Below are 24,951 nucleotides of genomic sequence, written 5' to 3'. Positions count from 1 at the left end.
AAAAAAGCAAAATAAGAAATAAACAAAATATATAATAAAAGATAATAAAAAATAGCATTTTGAGATGCATTGAGTTATGACTATCTGTGTGTCAAAAAGCAGATATCATATACAAATATTTTTTTATAAGTATAGATCAGATAATAACATTTAACAATGGATCTATTTTTATATTTGAAATCAAAACTATTTACAATAGGAAAATATATATATATATAACTCACTTTTATCATTTCACATTTTTATTGTTAAAAAGATTTAAAATATTTTGAAATCAACATAGTGAATAATTTAAAAAATCCAACAATAATATTCTATTAATCTTTGTGCTATATATAATACTATACATATTTTTTGCCATTTGAAACAAGATGAACACAATAGATTGTCTGTACAAAAAAAGCAACTTGTTTAAATATTCAGTGTAGCTAAGAACTTTCAACAGCAGCAGGTTGCTTCAAGGATTGATTGTGTCTGGAAAAAATTAAAAAAGCATATATTGTTTTAATAAATAAATAAAACTTTTTGCTTATGTGTGTATTGCTATAAATAAATTATTTCATTATAAAACTAATTTGCAACATTTGATGAGCTAACAAATTTATATGACTGATAAAATATAATAAATTTTATTTATAATTTTATGAAATATATTATAAATATATTGCTAAAATTTTATTTTTAAGATATATTTATATAAATATTTTGTTAAACAATATATCTTTTTAAATTCATCATAAAATTTGAATCATAATTGGTTAGATGAATTAAATCTAAAAGAGATTAGAAATGCCAGATTCATTTTTAACATTAATTAAAATGGAATGAAAAAAGATACTTCATCAAAGTATTATATAAGATTTAATTACCTGTAAATTCTAAGTAGTTGATACAATCCAGTAAGAGCAACAAAGATATTGACACTGAACAAACTATAATTCTTAGGAATAATAACCATTGAATATCTAGACCAAATTATACCTGCAAAAATAACCATTATTACTAATGTGTAAATGTTGTTATAAACAAGTAATATTTCATAATTCTTACATCTTTATACAAGCAATTTTTGTATATTTATGTATTTTGTGTATCTTGAAAACGGCTCTAGCAATTTGAATCAAGTGTTATATTTAGATAAAATTTTGCTTTTTAAGTTTATCTATATAGGTGTTTTTTGTTTTTCCTTAAAAAAAATTACACACACTCGCAAAAAATCATATTTTGTTTGTAATTAACTATGAGAGTCCAAGAGATGGCACCATCGGTTGAAGCAGAACCCAAACAAAACAAGGGAAACATCCAAGCTTCAATAAAAATCTTATAACTTTAAACGAGCAATACTTGTATATATATAAATTTATTTATTTCATGTATCTCAGAAATAGCTGACATTTTTTTTATGATTATCTGCTCTTTTATTTATGACATTATCTGCTCTCATGCAGATAATGTCATATAGCGCCATCTTGGACAAGATTTCATCAGGGTAAAACCGAGTGTGTTAAAAAATAAAGTATGCTATCATACTTTATTTTTTAAACTTAAACTTAAAATGAATACTGTAATATAACAGATTATTTTAAATAAAATGTTAAAATAAGTGCATTCAGTTTTTTTATTATTATTATTATTTAAATGACCAGTTCACATATACATAAGATTGAAAAATATACATAAGTAATAAGTATCAAATTCAAATCTAAATATTTTCTCAAAAAACCCCTCCATCATAATTTTACAAAAAAAAAGAAAAGCTTGCCAAGCTAAGATCAGTCACCATGATACTAAAAATAAAAGGCAAATACCTGTAGCAGCAAGAGCGGTAGATTGAGTTGGACTGAGTTTATCTGCAGGCCTGGCCAAATCTCCAATTCCGGCAATAACCAAGCACTACAACAAAGAAAGATCAATACTGTCATCAGATACAAAAAAAGAATATATATATATATATGTGGTAAAGAAACATTCAAATTTTAAACACTGGTTCTCTATAATTTCATATGCATCAGAGCATTTTTAAGAACTTCGTCTTCTTCCTCACAATTAAATAGAACATTTTCAAAGAACAAGTGTAGGTCAAGAGACAATATCACTTAGAGATATTTTACTCTCATTTAAAAAAAAAAAAAAACCTGATAATATCATGAAAAAATATGAATGCTACCTGTGATTTATTTTCTCTCATTAAAAGAAACTGAACAAGTATTTATCTAATAATGAACTCCCAATCATCACTCAGCTGAAATATTAGTTTTATTCTGTTTTGGTGCTAGTATTTGTCACTGAGAAATTTATTATTAAGATTTGGCAATATATTAGAATTTTTTTGTCTTGGGGGTTATATTAATGGAAAAGTACCATAGAATAAATCCGTGCTTTAATTAGCTCTTATCCTAGATTTACAAATCAGAAACAAAATGATTTTTTGTTTTTACTAATCTTCAAAATAAATTTGTACCATTCGTCAATTCAAAATGCCCATTTGATTAAAAGATACTTACATTTGGGATCTATATAATGATGCCAAATATGTATTGAGAATTTTCTCAATCATATTTAACTATCCTGATGCATTTCTCCTTCCCTATTTAAATACAGGTATTCATCACTATTATTATTTATTAAGCTCACATTACTTTTAAAAAGTAAACAAATGCTGTGCTTAAATTTAGCAATGAAAGACAAATAATGACAGATTAAATATTAACTTAAATTTAATTACATGAAAATAATTCTTTCACATTTAAATATGCAAGAGAAAAAGAGTGAAATTAGTAATGAATAAAAAAATTCATTTGCATAAAAAAATGTTGCGTTAAGATAAAAAAAATTTAAGAATATCGCAAATATTAGACTGATGATATGAATTCATATTCTTGCATTTTATAATGATCGTGTGCAACATGGATATTAAAACAGTATTTAGTTTTAATTGAAATAAATATACTTGGACAGATTTTGAGTAAAAATATATTTATTGATAAAATGGGCAAACCACCAGAACTGTTCAATATTTGAAGACAAACATAAAAAAATTAAATTTTATATATATATAAATTTAATTTTAAACATTTGTAAGAAATACTGCAAATTGAATCTACTTAATATTTTAATAACTAAAATATTATATATATAGATTATTACTGAACATTACATTATAAATTGTTCTTTATTTTTATTTTTGATATTTTTATAAAAAACAAATTTTTATATACAATACATTAGAAAATATAACCAAAATAACATATACACTTATGCCAATTATATCAAAGTTTAGTACTTGTGGATATTAGTTTTATTGTCCAAGTTTTATTGTCAAGCAAATAAAGAGATATTGCCATGATGTATAATCAGGCTTGAGAAGGAACTGAAAATCGCCAAATAAACCAGGGACAGTAAATATCGATAAGTATTAAAATTTATTATTATTATTATTATGATACTACAAATAAATAATTAATTTTGTATCATTTCCTTATAAAATTTTCAAATACAATAAAAAATTAAAATACACAAAAATGAGAAAGCATTAATAAATAAAATGTATGGGCTAAATGTTAGTTGTATAAACGAATTTATGAAAGTAAATATTTCTGAAAGTATAAGAGTCTAGACAGAAAGTAGAAATTCCTAAAGAATAACAGTTATATAATCAATTAAAGGTTTCATAATTATTGGTTTTCGTTTTGCTCAATTTAGGGTAGGGCCTATAAAGGAAAAGAAAATGTTCCCCTTTAAAATTCAAAAATTTTAAGTAATGACACAATTAAAATGAGTGCAAAAAAGAACTAAAACATTACAGGAGTAACCATAATGCAATTTTAAAACTTACTCACTCTGGATTCTAACTGTTACGAATAAATTATTTTAGTAGAAACGTGTAAACATAATAAAAAGCTGTATTTTCTTCCAATGAACAAACATTTTCAAAATGACAAAATGCAAATGAATAATTCATTTAACCGTGCAATAAAAAGATAACCTTCAAAGAAACACAAATAAAACATACCCATTTGAAAGCTGGTGCCCAAAAAAATATTGTTTTAGGACCTGAAAATTTCAAAGAAAGATTAAATCAGGATAATATTTAAAAACAGTATTATTTTGAAACATTTTTTTTTTTGTTTGAACAGAATAAAGATGTAACTCTTTTTTATTCTATAAAAAATTAAACATAATGCAATCTTTTTAATATCTTCTCATAGAAAATCTAATTCTATTGTAATCAGATGTACTGCAGATTTCTGATGCATAAGCAAAAACAAATATTTTTTAGAAAAAATACAGCAGCATTTCTAGGGAACAACTTCATAATATGTACCTTTAAAATGAGATTCAGTTTTGTATTTCTCTCATAAAGAAGTTGTGTATTTAATGACTTTAATTTATTTCTAGGTATAAAAAGAATTTCTTCAAAAGTATATTATGTGAAAGATAACTTTCAAGTGTAAAAACAATAACTGGATTCTTCTTTTCCATTTAAACAAACTAAGGGTCCTAAAACAAGGAGATAAGAGAAGCCATTACTTAACCCTTAACTGGGGACGTGTGGTCTGTGAGACCGCTAGTGATGGATTTTCTATCACCCCTATTCTATTTTTAGCTCAATTGAATGGATTGACACTGTAGCTTCCTGTTTTGTGACCTTCAATACACATGCACTTTTTCAACCGATTTCAGCAGATGCTTTTTTAAATAATTCAGTTATTTCTTCAAGCGCAGTCTCTAAGACCGCATCTCCCTGTTAGTGTCTCAGTGATAAACAAGGCTTAGCAGATGGCGCTAAAACTTGGGGCCCGAAATATCATCCAGTTTACTGATCCTATTATGAAGCAGTGTTCCAGACACTTTTAAATGAAGCATTAAGTGATAGAGATCATAGTACAGAAGAATTTATCGATGAAAGTTCGCATTCAATTGATTCTAATAAGTATGTTCAAACATAATTAATTTTTCCAGTGAAAATGTATTTTGAAAAATTTATAAAATATATTAATATACCAAGAGATATATATACAGAATTTATAGGTTTATTTTTATACTAATTCTTAACATGTATGTTTAAAATGCCCTAGAAAACCATGCTATGAAAATCACACAAGCCGATAAAAAAAGTCCAATTTTACCCATTGTCATTTTTTTTATTTATCATATAATTGTTGAAATTTACATTATATTGTCTTCTATATAACTTCATATACTGTAAAAATAAATATGATTTAAAAAGTAAAATGCCTTTTCAAGAATATTATTTATTGTAATATGTAATTTGAGAAGAAAATGTATGTTCCAATGCATTTACTTTTTTCAATGACAATATATTTTGAAAAATTTCTAAAACATATCTATATATCAAGAAAAATATCTGCAAAATATATTGGCAGCTTTTCATACTAATACATTCATTAGAAAGTTTTATTTGTGTCTAAATGAAATGTGGTCTCATAGACCGCACCTCCCCAGTAAAGTTCTAAAATTTCACCTCCCCAGTTAAGGATTAACTCAAAATCTAAGCTTTTGCACCCTCTGAGAATACAAATATCATAGTAAGGCTAGAAAGTAGTCCTAACATCATAAATACAGAATACATTTTTTTTTTTAAATACTTGATCAACAAAGGTTAAAGAAAAGAGCAAGTTTTGAAGAAACAATGTTTGAATAGTACATTGCTTCTCCAAAACTTGAACAATGTACTTGAATATGAATGTAGTACATTCCAAATTAAAATGTTAACTTTGCTATAAAAACAAATCCATGAATACTTTAATAAATAATTGCATATAGAGCAAAATAATATTCACTGTAGAATAAATAACTTTGTTTTGAATATTATGGCTCGAAGATATTACAAGTTGGAAAAAAAAAATCTGAATGAATGTTCAGAATTTACCAGCATCGTGTGCCCATAATGGTTGTAGTTTCGCAGGAACACGCTTATCTATAGATGCTATTATTGTTCTATAAAGTGCCGACATATTCTAATATTTAGTTTAAGTTCAATTTTGTGAGATATATTTTGAAGAGCCGTAGAGGTAATCGGAGGTTATTCCTTTTGTTTATATTTTCCTGAAAGATAACGTGTTTGTTATGTTGCCAAATTCAATGCTTTTATTTCAATTTTGTTGGCAAGTGTGTAGCTCATTTGATGCTCTAGTGGTTTTTGTAGCAAACACACTAGAGCATCAAATGAGGCGAGCTGTCAAGAATGGAAGAATGTCAGTTAGTTAGTGTGTGGGGGGGGGGATGCTGAAACTAGATAATGCAATAAAAGATTTAAATGTACTTGTAAATATTAATATCCGTATTATGTTTAAAAATTAATATAATAAAATTTTATGCATATAAAATATATCAGGTTTGCAAGATTTGAGGAAATATACCCGAAATAATTGATCCTCACCAAAGATCGACTTGAGAACCAAATATCGCAGCTTCAAGGTCTAATTCCCTCTAAGAAGAATCATGTGAGTGAGCATGGTATACAAGCTAAATCTATTCCACAATAACTTGAGAACGTTCTTCCATCGTCCTCAAGTTTTTGCGGATTTTAACAGAAATGGATATCGGCTCATTATCTTCGTCTTCTCACAAGGGTTCAAAGTTGTGATATCGATCCTAACACCTTCAGGATCTAAACCTAAATCGTTTTAACCGTGATCTTAACCTACTAAAATAAATTAGCTATATGAAAAAGACTCAACATACTTGATGACCAACCATATGAAGAAATGCATAGCATATAGCGAATTGTGTTGTCTTAAGATGACCTTTTTACTATCTCCTATATGAAATATACAAACAAAAACTATTGTAACCATCAAAAAATTCGAATTCCAGATTTGACGAATCTCTGTGTTACCAAACCTTCTCGAGTCCGATTAAGGTAGGTGATTACTTCAAAAATATGTTTTTGCAAAATTATGAATTTTTTTTATTTGATATTCTTAATGTCTGAAGAGCTTTCTTTATAAAACCTCAAGAATTTTGTTTCTACGTCTACTTTTTTGGGGGGAAGTTACACTGAGTTTCATATTTGCATTTACGTTTTATTGCTGTTTTACAACTTTCGATACTCTTTTCTCAAATTCTAATCTTTAATAGAATTTTCTTACGAAGAGCCTTATACATTAAAATCTGTTACATATTTTTTGTTCAAATTTGGCATAATGATTTCTCAATAGGTTCTGCAGTTCGTGAACTGGAGAATAAGTAGTCTTTTATTATATAAATATTTCATATTTGTTTTAGTGTTTCACAATGTGAAAAAAAAAATTGCAAGTTTTGTCTTATTGATTAAGCGAACACCAATATGTAAAAAAATGGATAGAAATGCCGATTATTTTTTATTTCTTTAACTAGATAATGTATTTTTTAAGCTATCTGCAAAATGTTAAGCAAACCATTTGATAATCCTCTAAACTTGAAGATTTTTGCTTTATATCTGTCTTTGACAAAAAAAAAAAAGCCTTTTTCATTTTTTTTTTTAAATTTGCCACTTAATTGAGGCTTATTTTGGTTTCATAGACGTTATTACAAACTTATTAAAATAGATATTCAAAAATACAACTATTTTCGAATGTTTTTCAAAAAATTCATCTTGAATCTAGTCATATCTTTAACACATTTTTGGAATAACGCCTTTCTGTGATCATCTAAGCTTAAAAACTTTCTGAGATAGACAAATGAAATTTATTATATTCATATCAAATTATTATATTACACTTATCAAATTTTTAGCATGCTTATGAAGTCTGACTGTCTGAATAGAGCTGACACAATAACTACAAAACGTAGAAAGCGTATCAAATAAAAATTTCTATGCAGATCTAACATCAAAATTTTAGATTTTTATCAAATTTTAAATCCATTGTTTGTCAGTCTTTACATTCGCATATGTATGTAAACGCCTTAATTTAAGCCCGCAACAACTTAGATAAATGAAATTTGGCGCACAGTTTTAGCATTTAAAATACAAATTTGGAAAGAAGTGACATCAAATAGCTGATTATGTTTTTGGTTTGTACTTTTGCATGCGTATTAACTCGGAAATTCAAAAACTGATGGATTTAAGTAAATAAAATTCGGTATAAGCGTTGTTGTTATTAAAATTGAAGTCTTTTGGCAAAATTTGGTTTCAAGAAAAAAGTGGCCCAAAGTGCAAATTTTAAATTTTTTGCTTTGCCCATCTCTGATATATGTCTGAACCTCTTGTACGGGACTCTGAAAATGAAAGCATGGCTCTCTTCATTTTCATGTTTTTCCCCAAAGTGGACAGTTTTATGTCAAGGGAGAAGGGTCTCTTTTTCTTTATTAGAAAGAATGCTAGAAGGTTTCGTTAGACCCTTCCTCCTGGTTTCTTCTGCATATTGAATCAAAATTAAATTTTTACCAAATACTTGTCGAGTGTCACATGAGCGAAATTTTGTACCATTTTGTATTATAATGAAAAGAATACTTATTTTCCTCATTTAAATATGGATAGTAAAATGTAAAATTACAACATTTTATTTTCTTGAATCAGACTGTATTTAGATTCCTTACTGAAACATATTTGGAAGAATAAATGGTTATTGTCGTCTTTAATTCACAGGATTTTGGTTTCCATTCAGCGTTTATTAAAATGGGATCAAACGATAAAACCTCAGCTTTATGATTATTACTTAAAATGTATTTACAATATCCAGTATTTTTAAAAGCAAATATTACAAAATATTTCATTTAATACAAGTACATCGTTTTATACTTACATTTTATTGTTCAAAGCAAAATGATAAACTGTATATTTTAGGGGTTTTTCATAAATGTAAGCAATTTTTCAACTACTTTTATTTGCCCAAGAGGAAAAAGGAACATCATATCTCTTAAAGAAAATCAAAATAATTATAAGTTCATATACCTAATTTTATTTTTTTAAATGGTTGAATTTTTATTTTCTCGAATATAAAAAATAGAAAAAGTATTGCAATCGTAAAAAAAAAAAAAAAAAAAAAAAAAAAAAAAAATCATCTAGATTTTGATGAATATCTACGTTTCAGTCATCCAAAGAACACATTTTCCCAAAATCCGAAAAATATAATTTTAGAAAATGTCTGCCTGTGACAAAGATAATTCAAAAACGCTTTGAACTTGACAGATGAAATTTGGTCCATCTAATAACTAACATTTTTCAGTAATAATAAAATAAATGACTAAAAATCAAATTCGGTATGTGATTTTGTGACCATAACTGTAGTTCCGTGTCAGATTTTGGTTTTTATCGGTGAGTAAAAAAGTGTTAACAAGTTCACAGTATATATTAGTATTATCGATTGAGTAAAAGTGTTAAATTGGCGCCAAATGATTTTTCGAAACTAATGTTCGCCAATGCATGCAAAGCATTTGTAGCCTTACACAAAACCCGCAACTTTATTCGGGGTGGAGGTGAAATAATAACTTTATTAAAGAGTATGCGAGTAAGTTTTTTGGGAAACCAAACCGCATCTGACTACAACATCATAAATTGATGGATTTGGCGATAGATTATTAAAGATCTACGTATTAAATGCTATAAACTATTTATTAGGTTTTATATATCTAGCTTAGTTTTGCGGTTATTATCTTCATTTGCATTCGTAAATGAATTTGTCACAATTAAAAACAAATCGATTTATTGGACAAAACCCAAATATCAAATTTTATCAGCCTAATTCAAAATTTTTTTGAATCAAAGCGTTCAAAAGCAGATACAGAATGACAGACAGCCCAGGTAGCACAGCCTGTCGCATAATATTGTTCAATATTATATGATATTAAACAATATTCTACATTATTAAACAATATTCTACATTATTAAACAATATTCTACATTATTAAACAATATTCTACATTATTAAACAATATTCTACAATATTAAACAATATTATACACTATTAAACAATATAGCGAATACAGATCAATGTCATACAATATTGTACAATATTTGTGTGCTACTAGAGAAATATAATTATAAAAATTTGTTTTTGGTGTTAAAGGAAGTCTGAAACATGGGGATTCATGAAAATCTTTTGATGATGGCTAGATGGAAGATTTTAACATGAAATTTGCATAGATTCCTATCAAATTTGGAACTAAGACATTTTACCGGAAGACTGTATTTCCAAATACAAGTGAATAAGATGACTATAAAACATGTTGAGTTAGAAGAATAAAATTTGGTTCTCAAGTTTAGCATCTAAAATGCAGATCTGAATCAAATTTTGAACCAGATCCACCAGATGCAGATAGTCTATCAACATATACTTTTGAAAGTTTTAATAAATTGGATATATATATTAAACATTCTAGATTATATGCTTTCGTAATAACTCAAGTACGAAATGATTTGAACAAATTTAGTGCGTAACTTTCTTTCTAAAATTGCAGTTTTGTGTCAAATTTCGGTTTCAATCGCCAATAAGAAAGTATCAGTAACGTATATTCACGTTTCTTTATTACAACACTAGCCGCCTTTGGCGACCAGCCGGTTCGCCAATCTTAATGCTCGTTAAAATTTTAATAATTAACTATTTTATGTAACTCCTGTTTTAATAGCTTCTTCATCAAAATATTTTAAAGCTTCAAATTTTGAGTCATATAATTTATTCATAATACTATAAAGGCCTTCAGCCATAAAGTAATATGTATCTCTCTAATTTTCTGTTAGCTCCCATAGAATTTATGCTTTAAATTAAAGAGGAATTGGTAAAATGGCAATTAATATAAGAACAATTTTTACTGAAACGAAGCCTTTTTTTTTTTAAATATGAGACCTGAAAACAGAGTCGTTGAATATTTAAACCTTATGGGCACTAAAGAATATCTTTCTTAATTTATGTAATATCTCAAGAAGTTTTCTAAAAAATTTTCTAAGATATATCATGAACAGATCAATTAATTAACAATGTTTATTTTAAATGCATCAAACTCTAAGAAAATAAAGAATCATTTGAAATAATTGGTCGGAAACACGTTAAGCCTTCCAAAACCAAATAAGTATCTGTTGAAAATAGAGTTGTCAACAATCAGAACACAATGCGCATGCGTGAATTTTCAACGCCAGTTGGGGTAACGCTACGCAGATTAGAAATTTTTAATTTCCTTTATTCTGTTTTATTTCAATTCAAAAGTACTCTCGAATGAATCTGAAAGATCGATTAATTAACAATGTTTAATTTTAAATGCATCAAACACTAAAAATAAAAAAATAAATAAACAATCGTTTGAAATAATTGGCCGAAAATATGTTAAACTTATCCTCGTTAGCGTGAGGAAAAAAAACTGAAGCCCTACTCATTTGGCGGTGGAAAATGAAAAGATTTTTTTTTGGCAGGAAAGTTAGTTTTTAATAAATAATTAAAATAAAAGGGACCCCAGGAGCACATTCTCAACCTCCAAGGTATGCATGTGCCAAATTTGGTAGCTGTAGGGCGACGGTCTGTCCTGTAGAGCGCCAACACACACACACACACATTGAGCTTTATATAAGTACTAGCCGCCTTTGGCGACCAGCCGGTTCGCCAATCTTAATGCTCGTTAAAATTTTAATAATTAACTATTTTATGTAATTCCTACTTTAATAGCTTCTTCATTAAAATATTTTAAAACTTCAAATTTCAATTCACTTATAATATTATAAAGGCCTTCAGTCATAACAGAATATGTATCTCACTAATTTTCTGTTAGCTCCCGTAGAATTTATGTTTTAAATTAAAGGGGAAATGATTAATTTGCAATTAATAAAATAATATTTTTTACTGAAACAAAGCATTTTTTTTTTTTTTTTGTAATATGATTACTGAAAACAGAGTCACTGAGCATTTAAACCTTATGGGTACTAAAGAATATCTTTCTTAATTTATGTAATATCTCAAGAATTTTTCAACAAAATTTTTTCAGATTCATCTTGAGCAGGTATATTAATTAACAATGTTTAGTTTTAAATGCCTCAAACACTAAGAAAATAAACAGAATCGTTTAAAATAATCGGTCAGAAACAGGTTAAAAAATTACTTAAAAAACGATGAACTTAAACTAACATAAATACAATTTAATTACAAAAGTATACAACTAACCTAAAAATAATTTAAATCGAGTCCGCTTCCGTTGAAATGTAAACAATCAGAGTACAATGCGCATGCGTGAATTTTCAACGCCTGTTACGGTAACTCAGATGCGTGAATTTTTCTACGCCAGTTGGGGTAACGTTATGTAGATTAGAAATTTTTAATTTCCTTTAATCTGTTTTATTTTAATTCAAAAGTACTTCAGAATGAATCTGAAAGATCGATTCATTAACAATGTTTAGTTTTAAATGCATAAAACATTAAGAAAATAAACAGAATCGTTTGAAATAATTGGCCGAAAAATGTTAGCCCTAGCCTCATTGCTGTTGGAAAAAAAACTGAAGCCTTACTCATTTGGCGGTGGGGAAAATGAAAGATTTTTTTTGGCGGGAAAGTTAGTTTTTAATTAATAATTAAAATTTCCAAAAAAGGGACCCCAGGTGTACATTCCCGACCTCCAAGGTATACACGTACCAAATTTGGTAGCTGTAGGTCAAATGGTCTTTTCTGTAGAGCGGCAACACACACACACACACACACACACACACACACACACACACACACACACACACACACACACACACACACACACACACACACACACACACACACACACACACACACACATTGAGCTTTATATATAAGTATAGATGGATGAAGAAAAAAACTCGTATGCGCGAGATGTTGAAAATAAAAATGGCGTTCAAGATCTTGCCGAAGGTCAACAGTTTTATGAGGTGGCGGAGGGGAAGATAAGGGAAAATACCTTTCTCAGAGAATAAGTAAGAAGTTTTAGCAACATCTTTCCTGCTGTTTCTCTTTGTATTCTCCGTACATTTGAGAGTAATTACACGTTGATTTTTCTGATACATCTTGAAATCCCATGTAAAGCTCTGAAGGACGACAACTTTGCAATAGCATTGGCAAGAAGGCCATCCTAAGGGCCATCACCGACCACAGTCGACTCTACACAGTTTCTGTACCCACCCGGTAGGTTAGAATCAATCATTTCAACTTCTCATCCTCATATCTGATATACCTTCCCCCACCCCTTCATGGGATTACATCAGAGAATAAGAATTAACATAAAATAATTAATTAAAATACTATTAAGTTAAGAATGTGTTGAAGCTTAAATTGTAATTGGCCATTAATTTTTGGCAAATATTATTATAGCGGAATCTTTTTCATGTGCACTGTCTAGAGCTGCAACATACCTAAAATCCTCACTGGGTGTATGATATGTATTGCTTATTAGCATATATCTCCTTTAATATATTTGTTATGTTAAATTTAATCAGGATTTCATGAAGTTCTTGAGATTACTTTAAGATGGATCGATTTGATACATTATAATTTTAAACTACACCATTCTCAACTGATTTCGACTCCTTAATATTTCTTCCTTAAATATTAGTTGTAATTTTAAATATTCTATCTCATTTGTCTCCTCTAAAGAAAATATGTTTGAAATTTATGATTGTCCCTTTATGAAGTTTAATATCTTGATTCATGAAAAGGGAGGATTACGAATATTAATTTGTTCCTTTTTATTGTAATTTCACGACTTCAGCCGTTGTATTTTAATTATGAAATAGAGAGAGGAGACATCTGCATATGAAAAGTTATGAAAATTATCACCCCCCCCTTCCTCTACTTTGATACTCAATGCTAACTCAATATTAGTTTTTAATTAACAACATTATTGACCTCTCTCGTAAAGTTGTTTCGTCTTTTTCTTCAACAAGAATTAGACTTTTAAGTTGAAGATTTAAAGATACAAGAGAGCTTACCTGAGTTAATGTTCAGCTCCAATTTTTTATTCTGATTAGTGGGATACAATTATCAATTAATCTAATCACATGCGCGAGCACGCACACACGCACACTTTCTCTTATCTAGTTTTTAAAATCAAATCTATTCAGATTAAGATCAATTCTCAAGTTCCCGTGTACTTCTCCAAGTATCTATATGCTTCCTGAACAGTACAATGTATTCTGGGATATTGCTACTATATTTCCATGATATTGAATAACATTCACAATATCGAATACCATTGTAACAATATCGTTTCGATATCTATGTGTAAATAAGGTTAAGATTTAAAAACAGGATTTTAACTTCATATATATGAAGACAAACTAGGATTTTTGAAAAAAATACTTTATTGCTAAAGTTGGAGTTTTCTTTGTAGTAAAGACATGTTTAAAATGCCGACGCAGAGAAATTAAGAATTGCCGTGACAATAAGCAACAGTTCTAGTACGAGGCAGTATATTGTACTTTCCAGATGTCTAAGCCCTTCCCGAACAGCACATTTCCATTTTTCAGAAGAATCTTCATTTACAGCACTTTCCATGTTTGCATTTAAGTCCATGGCCGCATTCAGAAGTGGGCATCATAGGGCAAGGATGCTTCGGCTTCGGTTTGCATGGGTGACCCATTTCTGAAAGCAAATAAAACAGCTTTGAGGTTTAGAATATGACGAAATGCAGGAGGGAATTCAAACTTCCAGGGTTAAAGTTGCTTACATAAATAATGCACAATATAAATAATTTTTTTTCAAATTGTTGAAATTTATTAACATGAGTTACTTTCTCTACTTTTTAAAATCAAGCAAAAGAAACAACTATTTTTATTATCAATAGAAATGCCGTACAGTTATTGTTCAACTTTTTTTTACCTTTCAGCTATCTGAGTTTAGTTAGTAATATCAGATAAATATTAGAAACGTAGTTAATTTAGATTTATTATTAATACTTTAGCTACTGTTTTAGGAAAGGAGGGGTGTCATTTTTGAACTCTTATCCGATTGATATCCAATCCCTATTACACACAAGATGTTGCATGATATCTCTACAATATTGTTCGGTATTCTAAATACCGGCCAATATCGCGAAGATATCATTACAATATTGTTGGGTATTTTGTTTTAACCCCTTAACTGTTTTATTTTCTTTACTATCTAATAAGATGGCACCTTCTATTTTGGAACTATTTTCTTATTTTGTTTCAAATGGAAATCCTTTGAATACTTGACTTATCTATGTATTCGAAGTAATTTTAATATTGAATTATAATCGTTATGAATGGCTTATTTTTTGCTTACAACTTTCAAAATTCGATAAATCTATGCATGTATGGCACTCGGGCAAAACAGTTAAGCGGTTAATAGAGATATTTTTTCAATTAATGTATGTGATATTTGCTAGATTCAGTTCTACTAGATGGCACCCTTCAATTGCTATACTACTGAAGTACAACCGTCTGGGCTATAACTGAAGACACAAGGAAGTGGGGGGGGGGGGGAGACGATCTTTCTCTTCTCTTTTCTTCTGCAGTTGCAAGAAGGAAATAATGCTAGAATGTTAATGATCTACTATGATACTCCTGGAACAAATGATGATTTTATTTACTTGATGAAAAGGTAATATTTTCTTATTTTCCCATTTTCCTAGCCTTTAATTCCTTCATTGTTAAGACTTCGTTCTGTTCGTTCTGTTTCTTTGGTTGTACAGGGTGGTTATTATAACTTCCCCTATAAACAGCATCTTACAACGCATACGGTTGAACGAATTGCAACGAAATTTGGTGTATAGACTTTACATAAGATGCGCTCATGGAATTTCGGGGAAAAAAAAATTAGTTCCAAAATGTCCACCAGAAGGCACCTTTTCCGGAAAAACATTAAATTTAACACGATAAAAAACCAAAAAGGAATGTAGAAAAAATATTAAAAATCCAGAACAAGAATTATGAGTAATAAAATATAAAACCGGGAAAAGCTGTCAGTTCTAGGAAAAAATGTCGCGATTTGCATGCTTGCAAAGAAGAGGAAGCTTTAAAGAAAACATGTTAGGGTAAGAAACGTTTGCAGTCGTTGTTATGTTTTCTGTCGATGTTTGTGGCTGTAATGATGACTGTATCGTGTTGCGACGTTGAATGACGTAAAGAACTCCATAACACTTCATGTGCAAAGCATCAAACTGATCAGTTAAGATCTGCTATTGAACACACTGTCCATCGACTTGAAATTTTGCTGGCGAATGAGGGTGATCGCATGGAGAACCTTTCCCTACATCATCCTGGACACGATTAACGACTGTTCCTCTTGTGCAATATCGTCCCAATCTGTTCTTGTTTCTGCAAACAGAACTCTCCCCCCCCCCTCCTTAAACAGCGTATTGTTATTCTTTCCTTACCATTTACTAAATGTAGTTCGATGAGAAGGTGATCAGAAACTAGTCAATAAATGTTAATATTGTTTCTGTATTCCATTTTGGTCGTTTATTGAGTTAAAATTAAGGTTTTTAAAGAAAAAGCGCCATCTGGGGAACATTTTAAAATTAATTTTTTTCTCAAAATTCCGCCAGCGCATCTCGTGTATAGTTTGCATACCAAATTTCGATGCAATCCGTTCACCCGTTTGCGTTGTAGGATGCTGATTATAGGGAAAGTTTAATTGTGACCACCCTGTAGATTCTAAATATTTAAAACATTAAATTCTATTTTCTTCATGATTCTGGAGCATTTCATTCCAACCTACATTTGTAACAACCGCCCATACTCTATTGAAGACTATGCTTTAGAGACTTTGTTGATTCATTTTCAGGTTTACTTCCGAAATTTTAAATTTTCTTTCTTTTTCACTTAAGCATTTGAGAGCAAAATTTGCTGTACTAATATAAAAAAATATTAGCTATCGGCAGTTCATAAAAATCGTTTGATTCAATTGATATTTCAGTACTAATTTTTAATACTGAAATGGATGACGTCATAATATATTAATGTCAAATAAACAAAAAAAAATTATGTTAAAAGTATTCCACATTAAATCTCAAGTAATGCCACGTATATCAACTAGTTTTAAATATATAGATAAATTGAAAAAACGACATGTGTATCACTTTTTTCAACATTTTCCTAAAACGGATTTGTTTTTACTTACTAAGTTGAGTCATGCACTTGGGACAACATCCGCACCAGCCGGCGTTAGGTTTCATTACTTGATGGGGGTGGCATTTTGGCTTGGGACACTTAACCATCTGACAGCAGTTGGACGGACAGGTGTTTTTAGGATGCTGCATCATCATCATCATCAGTTTGTGAAAGGTGGCTTCAGAAACCAAGCAAGTGGACAGCAGTAGCAAACACAAAATGGATACCTGGAAGGAATATGGAAAAAAATCTAAATGAGATTCGTGTAGCTAATTTTATTTCCTGTCTCGTTCAAAATATCACATCATGATGATATTTAATGCTTTGTATACCTCTTTTGTATTATGTTTAAAATTTACCCTTGATTTTATATTTGTAATAACGTGCACACACATACACACAAAGAAACATCTTGAATAACGTCGCAGATGGCGCGTACTCAAATGTTGTAAATATAACAATGAAAAATGTTAATGTAAAATAAAAATATATATAAAAAATATTTTTAAAGTTAGAGGGAAACACACTATATAAGGAAAAAAAAAGAAAAACATTCGCGTCATTGAAAAGCTAATATTTTGAATTTATAAGTGGTGCGGAAATAGTTTTTGTGTAATTGTATCCTCTGAAGTAATTGAGCAAAAATATTTTAAAACTTTGTTTAATTTGGAATTAAAGTACAAAAAGCGAGAATTTTGGAAATACCTTTTTTAGAGAGCCCCCGCCCCGCTACAGCCACAAAAAAAAAAAAAAAAAAAAAAAAAAAAAAATGCCAAAAAACTGTGAGGCAGATTTGGTAGCTATACAAATAGTATTTATCACCTATAGAAAATTTTTGTATCATGCAAGACTCTTCAAGTAATTCATAGAAAACATCCACTATATAAACTGACAAGTCAAAAAAATAGAAATGGCGCACTTATATGAAAGTTAAAAACAAATTTCATAATGAAATACCGACAATAAACTTGTTCAGAAGATAACATAACCATTAAATGAACATCAAATGTTTTTTGACGTCAGTATAATTAGTAATGAAAAAGGAAATATCCAATTGTTTATAATAACAATTTTACTAAGAAAAACAGGAAATTGTGTTCTTTCTAGCATAAATTCCATTACGTAACTTCAGCAATTGTCTGTTACGAAGAAACACATATTATTATTTTTTTTAGAAAATCTCTTGTGCCTTTTAATTGGTCATGAGTATTATTTACTACATTTTAAGTTTTTTTTTCACTTTCTTATATAGATTATAGCAGTATTTTAATTAAAAAATAAACATCGAGTCATATTTTCTTGAGTCTTGAAATTATACTGACTTTACCCGTTTTAGACATTTCTGATTCTGAAAACCTTTTGGGAACAATGTCAGTCTGTGAAAACGATAAATTAAAAATACAACAAACTAAATGGATTAATTTTATTAATGATTTTAATATCAATATTATAGACTTATATCAAATTTTGATCGTAATTTATCGAAGTAAAAGTTCATTTTTATGTCTTGAAAATTTGAAAAATAAATTGGAAATGTGAATTGATTTCTATTTGTATTCATTTCAGTAGATATCTTAAAATTTCGATATGTTTTCAGAGAGCAATATTATTAGAAAGTGGAGATGAAGTACATTAAAGCTTTTTTCTTTCAAGAATTATACAATACATACAATTTTAAAGTCAATTCAAGACATTATTTTTGTTAGAAATAATAAATTCTTACTTAAAAGCATTTGCTGAAAATTTAAATTTACATAATGGCTTTTTAACCGAATAACTTTGTTCAGGATTAAGAGAAAAATGAAAATTCGAATTGAATAATTTTAATTTATGAGTTCTTTCAAAGAATTTATCCTTTTAAATCGAAGGCTAAATTTACTGGCCCATTCCCTTGGTAATGACTTCTGGTAGAAATCAGTTTTGAAAACTCAAGTAGATGAAGCAATATTACCATTATTCACTGATAATATGCATATACAGTGGCTCAAAAAATTGAGAGTACACCTTACTTTTATTTGATAAATCCGACTTTCAATATAAATAACACATTACCGAGGAGATCAAATGTGTTTTTATTTTTACCCATAACAAATGGTTTAATTTAGAGTAAAAATGAAGAAAAAGCAATGGAAAACTCCTAAATTGAAAATTTTTAGAATCATTTTAAATAAACATACTCAGATTTTTGCCTCAAAAAAATGAGAATACACCAATGAAATTTTTGCAATATCTCGCATAAAAACAAAGTGTTCACTATTAAGTAGCATGTCTTTTGGCTCCTATGATGGCCTCTGAACGTCATGGTACCGATTCGACTAATTTTTGGCGGTATCTGAAGATATTTTATCCCATTCTTCTTGCAGCACTTGTTTTAAATGTGTTTTGTTTTTAATTTTGTGTTTTCGAACCACTTTTTCGAATATGGCCCACGAATATTTTATGGCATTGATGTCAGGTTACTGTGGTAATGTGTGTAACTGCTATTTACAATGAAAAAGACACCCCATTTTGACGTTACGAGCATTCTGTTTGGTATCGTTGTTCTGTTAGAAAATGGAATTTCCTTCTAAACCCAAATTTTTAGCACTTTCCTTTTGACTGCTGCGAAGTATATTCAAGTAAACCATATGGTTTATAATGCCTTCTATAAGAATTAAATTTCTACCTGGGATGAAGCCATGCAACCTGAAATCACGATTTAGTCACCACCGTATTTACCTGTAGGACGTAAATTTTTTGGATCCAAAGCAGTATTAGGCTTTCTCCATACAGTAAGATGGCTGTCACTGCCAGAAATGTTGAGTTTCCTTTCATTACTAAATATAACTTTCTTTCAAAAGTTATTGGTTTTCAATTCATGAGTTTTTGCAAACTTTAAGTGCTTTATCTGGATTTGCAAGCTGATGAACGGTTTCTCTCTAACAGTGCTACTTTTATATCCAGCTTGTCTAATGGCATTTAGCACAGTTTTAACACTTACACTTTTGCCTATGATTTGAGAAGTTTCAGCAGAATATTGGAAGAACCATACAGTCGCGACAATCAAAAGGAAAGTGTTAAAAATTTGGGTTTAGATGGAAATTCCATTTTCTAACAGGACAACGATACCAAACAGAATGCTCGTAACGTCAAAATGAGGTGTCTTTTTCATCGTAAATAGCAGTTACACACATTACCACAGTAACCTGACATCAATGCCATAAAATATTCTTGGGCCATACTCGAAAAAGTGGTTCGAAAACACAAAATTATAAACAAAACACATTTAAAACAAGTGCTGCAAGAAGAATGGGATAAAATATCTTCAGATACCGCCAAAAATTGGTCGAATCGGCACCATGACGTTTACAGGTTACAGGTTAAGATATGCAACTTAACAGTGACACTTTGTTTCTATGCGAGATATTGCAAAAATTTCATTGGTGTATTCTCAATTTTTTGAGGCAAAAATCAGAGTGTGTTTATTTAAAATGCTGCTAAAATTTTTCAATTTAGGAATTTTTCGTTGATTTTTCTTTATTTTTACTGTAAATTAAACCATTTGTTATGGGTAAAAATAAACACATGTTTTCTCTTCTCGGTAATGTGTTATTTATATTGAAAAACGGATTTATCAAGTAAAAGTAAGGTGTACTCGCAATTTTTTGAGCCACTGTATGTTATTACGCTCAATCATTAAACTAAGTTCATCACATCTCAATGAATAAATGATCAAAATTTTGCAATTTCAATAAAAATTTGAAACATTTAAAAATATTTTTTAAAAAATAATAATAAGCTTTTTTGTGGACTAACTTTCAAAAGTCTCTTCTAAGAGTTCAAAGTTTTCTTCTATAGTTCTTGGAGTGACAACTCTATTGGTAATAATTAGTTAATTTTTATAATATATACAACAAATAATTATTTTTAAGTTGTATTTCGTAAGTAGATAATAAATTAAACTTAAAAGCTAATGCAAAATTCAATTCTTTATAATATTTAAACTATTTCTCTAAAGATTTAAATCTTATATTTTTTTTTCTTTATTGCATTTGAAGCAGTGAAAAATTAGCATCGCTTTAATATGATAGATATTCATTCAGAATTAGATACAATGTTTTAAGAGTTAGTTAGAATTCCGTTTCTTTTTAGTTAATAATCGAAAAAAATTTCTTTAATTGACAGATAGAGATTGTTTATTCTTTTAATCATTTTCTTTATATTTCGATTACTAGATTACAAATTCGATGTTACTAGATTACAAATTTTTGAAAAACTCTATTTTTGTTTAAGCTTAATTTGTCATTTACAGTTTATTCTAGTATTTTGATTAGTGATAAAAGAAAAATGAAAATACCAAACGATAATCCCATTATGATTTTTTTCTCTTGTTATTAGCAAATGTTTTAAACTCGATTAGTAAATATAATATTTAAAACATTTCACTTTTTTACATTAGATGATAAGTCAATTAGTTAAGCAATGTCAGATATTTTATAGATTGAATTGGTTTGAAATTTCAAACAGTATTCAAAGAATTATTATTCATAAAATTGAGTTTTTCATTTTTTTTCCCACAATAAAAAACAAAAATATCTTCTGCCGATATACTATGTTCTAAGAAAAAACTTTTACTTCCAATCAAGCTTGCACCTTTATTTAGTAAACTTTCTATAACTAGGCAATGCAATCATGTATATATTCATGAGCTATTAAAAAGAAAATTGCATAAAATTCTTCGATTTAAAAGTTAAAAAAAAATAATCAAATTCTTTTAGTGAATGAACGATTATAAAGATATTCAAACAATATTTATGGTATTAAAACTTGCAAAAACAGACAGAAATATAAAAATTTACCATCGAGAGAGACTTCTGTAACCGCATCATTTTTCTTAATTCGTCGCTATCCTATTCAGTAAACAGGTGGAATGAGCTACAGATGGAATTATAATACAATGACCGACTCGCTTTGCTTTATAGTTCTTTGTTTTAATCAAATGCGATTAAGCAGTCACGATAATTGAATAAAACAATAAAGACGAAAAAACGGCAACATATTAAGAAGGGGGAAAAACGCTTGGGAATTTATTGTGTTCACTCTCTGGAAAAAACATGCTATAAGCGAAGTGGAAAATTTTCGTATTTTCTGCTCAATATATGGGACTTCTTCATAGATCATACTGAATTTCTTTTACAGAAAAGAATTAATTGATATAACCTTCGCATATTTATGTCGTAAGAAAAATTTTAATTATACCTACAATGCATGAATCGCTACTTTTCCATAAAAAATGAGTAGTAAATCCTTACATTTTATCCACAAAATACGCAATAGGAGGTATCTTTTCCTTGCTGTATCGCTGATACTGTTAAATGCATGGGTTTTCCAAGTTTGTAACAATTACAGAAATGGACAGATCCTGTCTCTTTTATTTTTATTTTTCTAAATTTATCTTGGAGAAACACAATCTTAAAAGCTCCGAGTCCCCCTTACTCTGTTTTTTATATATATATATATTCAAGGGCTCATGGCTGAATTCTAATCCATTTGATGCGTAAAAAATAAATAATTAATAAAAAATAAAAGCACGAAACAGGGATAAATAAAATAAAAAATATATAATGCATACATTTTATATATTAAATGTGAGATAAAAAATTTAAAGGAGATTAGAATCTCCAGTTTCAATATGGGATATAAACATAACTAGCTACATTAAAAGAGCCTTTAGAGAGAAACATTGTAGTGTGAAGATGCTTTTTATCATATTTCCTTTTTAAGATTTTCTTTTAATTATAAAGCAGCGAATATGTACTCACACACAAAAAAAACATCCAACGCATTTAATATCTTTGCAAAGCATTTAAATATAAATTCAGTATTTATAATAATAGAAAACATTATTGTAAAATATGGCGAAAATAATTTTAAAAATTTACTGAAAGTAAGGGAAAGAATTATACAGAAACAAAACCGATCTCTAAAAAGCTCAATTTTTTAATTTTGAGATGATTTTAGAAATGAAATCTGTGTAAGAATAAGAAGAGAAAACTGAAAAATGTTTTGAAAACAAAATCTATAATTTAATTAATCCTCAAATAAAAATCTAACATTTTAAATCCACTTTTTTTTTGAGCAACAATTATTCAAGAGGGAAGCAGGCAGAAGGACTTATAATCAATTTTCAAAATTTTTCTGTGTTTAAATTTTTTAAAGTTTAACAATTCCTGTAACTCTTTAATAAAGTTTAAAATGTAAATATGAGGTTCCAAAATTCATTGGCAATTTCTGAATTATCAGAATACTTAAATTATTTTTGCTTTTCTTTTCTTATGCTATTACAATCAAAATAACTGACTCTTAATTAATCAAATCTAATAAATTCTACATTTTTCAAGTATAATTTTTTCCCCAAACGATATTAATAAATAAAAAAAAAGAAGCAACTGAATGGGAAAAATTATGCAATGTGATGCAATTACAAGTTATTGAAATAAAAATTCATTGACAATTATTGGATTATTAGAATCCCAAATATTAAAATTATTTTTGTTGCTCTTTGCTTATCCTTTATAATAAGAATACAGATATTTTTTTTAAATAAAACCTAATAAATTCTACATTTTTTTCGATCAAATTTTTGGGCCAAACGATATTAATAGACAAAAAAATTATATATTATTTTGCTGAAAACAACGATCAGAATAATGGTTGGGATTATAAGCACCATACGTGAACGGAATATGAACCTTTCTAAGTTAATTAAGTTATATAAAATGTTGATGGTGTGACCCCCATGCAAACGAGGAAGATATTTTCTATGTTTTAGGGAATTAAGTTATGACAGCAAAGAATTATCGAACGAATTTATGTAGGTTCAAACATATCGCTAATTAACAAATGAGCATATTGCTAGTGAGATATTGCTTTTTTTAAAGTTACCGGCTTTATTGTGAATATATAAATACTTTTTAATAATATTTTTATTTTCCTTAATCAAAAATCTATGAAGGTGTTAGATTTACTTTACGCGTAATGCAAAACTGTTTATTTGCACTGAATGAGGACTATTACAAATTTTTTGTCACTTTGTTTTATTTTACAGAAGCATTATTATTTGTAAAATTCACTGTGTCATGACTAAATTCTCTAATTTTCCAAAACAAATTTAATGTTGATTAAGATTTGACTTGTCTTATTGATTAATTTGAAATAGTTACAGAAAGAAAAAAAAAGGGAGTTTATTTTTATGAAACTTGCATAGCTATGGTTTCGACAGGATTTCAGTGGTTTGACCTCTGAGACCTTTCAATATATATAAGTGGCACAGAAATCGCTCTAGTTACTTACTAGTCACCTTTGACGACCAACTGATTCACTGGGATTAATGGTCTCTAAAATTTTCAGTTAACTGTTTTATGTAACTGGATCTCTTAATAGCTTCTTCAACCAAATATTGAAAAAAATTATGTGACTACAATTGTTGGTAGTCGTATCTCACACTATTATAGAAACCTTAAGCATTATACAATGCATTTCTCTCATTTTCTGTCAGCTCCAGTAAAATGCGAACCTTAAATTAAAATTAACATTAAACTTCAATTAATAGAAAAATATTTTTTGTTGAAACCAGGAATATTTTTCTTAAATATAAAATTAAAAAAAAAATATGTTCGGCATTGAAGCTTTATGTGCACTAGTCAAAAATTTTCATAATTTATGCAATATCTCAAAGAATTATTTCATAAAAAATTTCTCTGATTCATAATAAAATTCAGTTTTTAGTTTTACTTTCAAAAAGATTAAAAGATGAATATAAATAATAATATTGTATTTTGGTTGGACTTCATATTAACCTCCTTGCCCCCCCCCCCCAAAAAAAAAAGAATCCATCTGGACCAGCGTCTTTAAGGAACAAAGCATGCATGAGCATGTATTCAATCAATCAC

General features: G+C 28.5%; 3 protein-coding genes across 3 annotated transcripts in view; 1 reads left to right on the top strand and 2 right to left on the bottom strand.

Moving 5' to 3' along the window:
- Positions 1 to 224: 224 nt before the first annotated feature.
- LOC129975045 (mitochondrial pyruvate carrier 2-like) lies at positions 225 to 6,082 on the bottom strand. Its single transcript, XM_056087917.1, has 5 exons — positions 5,894 to 6,082; positions 4,013 to 4,053; positions 1,809 to 1,893; positions 870 to 981; positions 225 to 474 (listed from the first exon to the last, which is right to left on the bottom strand). The coding sequence occupies exons 1-5, from the start codon at positions 5,976 to 5,978 to the stop codon at positions 429 to 431; spliced, it is 369 nt and encodes a 122-aa protein (XP_055943892.1). The 5' UTR covers positions 5,979 to 6,082; the 3' UTR covers positions 225 to 428.
- Positions 6,083 to 6,744: 662 nt separating this feature from the next.
- The window catches only part of LOC129975358 (uncharacterized), a 38,590-nt gene continuing 20,383 nt past the window's right edge, over positions 6,745 to 24,951 (top strand). The window contains exon 1 of the mRNA XM_056088421.1: positions 6,745 to 6,886. Coding sequence (XP_055944396.1) covers positions 6,789 to 6,886 — 98 coding nt within the window. The 5' untranslated portion in view covers positions 6,745 to 6,788. The remainder of the gene's footprint in view (positions 6,887 to 24,951) is intronic.
- LOC129976423 (fungal protease inhibitor-1-like) lies at positions 14,259 to 21,978 on the bottom strand. Its single transcript, XM_056089984.1, has 3 exons — positions 21,859 to 21,978; positions 17,031 to 17,247; positions 14,259 to 14,528 (listed from the first exon to the last, which is right to left on the bottom strand). Exons 1-3 carry the CDS (start codon positions 21,886 to 21,888, stop codon positions 14,422 to 14,424), a joined length of 354 nt encoding a protein of 117 aa, XP_055945959.1. The 5' UTR covers positions 21,889 to 21,978; the 3' UTR covers positions 14,259 to 14,421.

The sequence above is a fragment of the Argiope bruennichi genome, chromosome 7 (assembly GCF_947563725.1).
Source record: "Argiope bruennichi chromosome 7, qqArgBrue1.1, whole genome shotgun sequence".
NCBI classification, from domain to species: domain Eukaryota; kingdom Metazoa; phylum Arthropoda; class Arachnida; order Araneae; family Araneidae; genus Argiope; species Argiope bruennichi.
The sequence above is the reverse complement of the archived record's forward strand: the minus strand, read 5'-3'. Positions and strand labels throughout refer to the sequence as shown.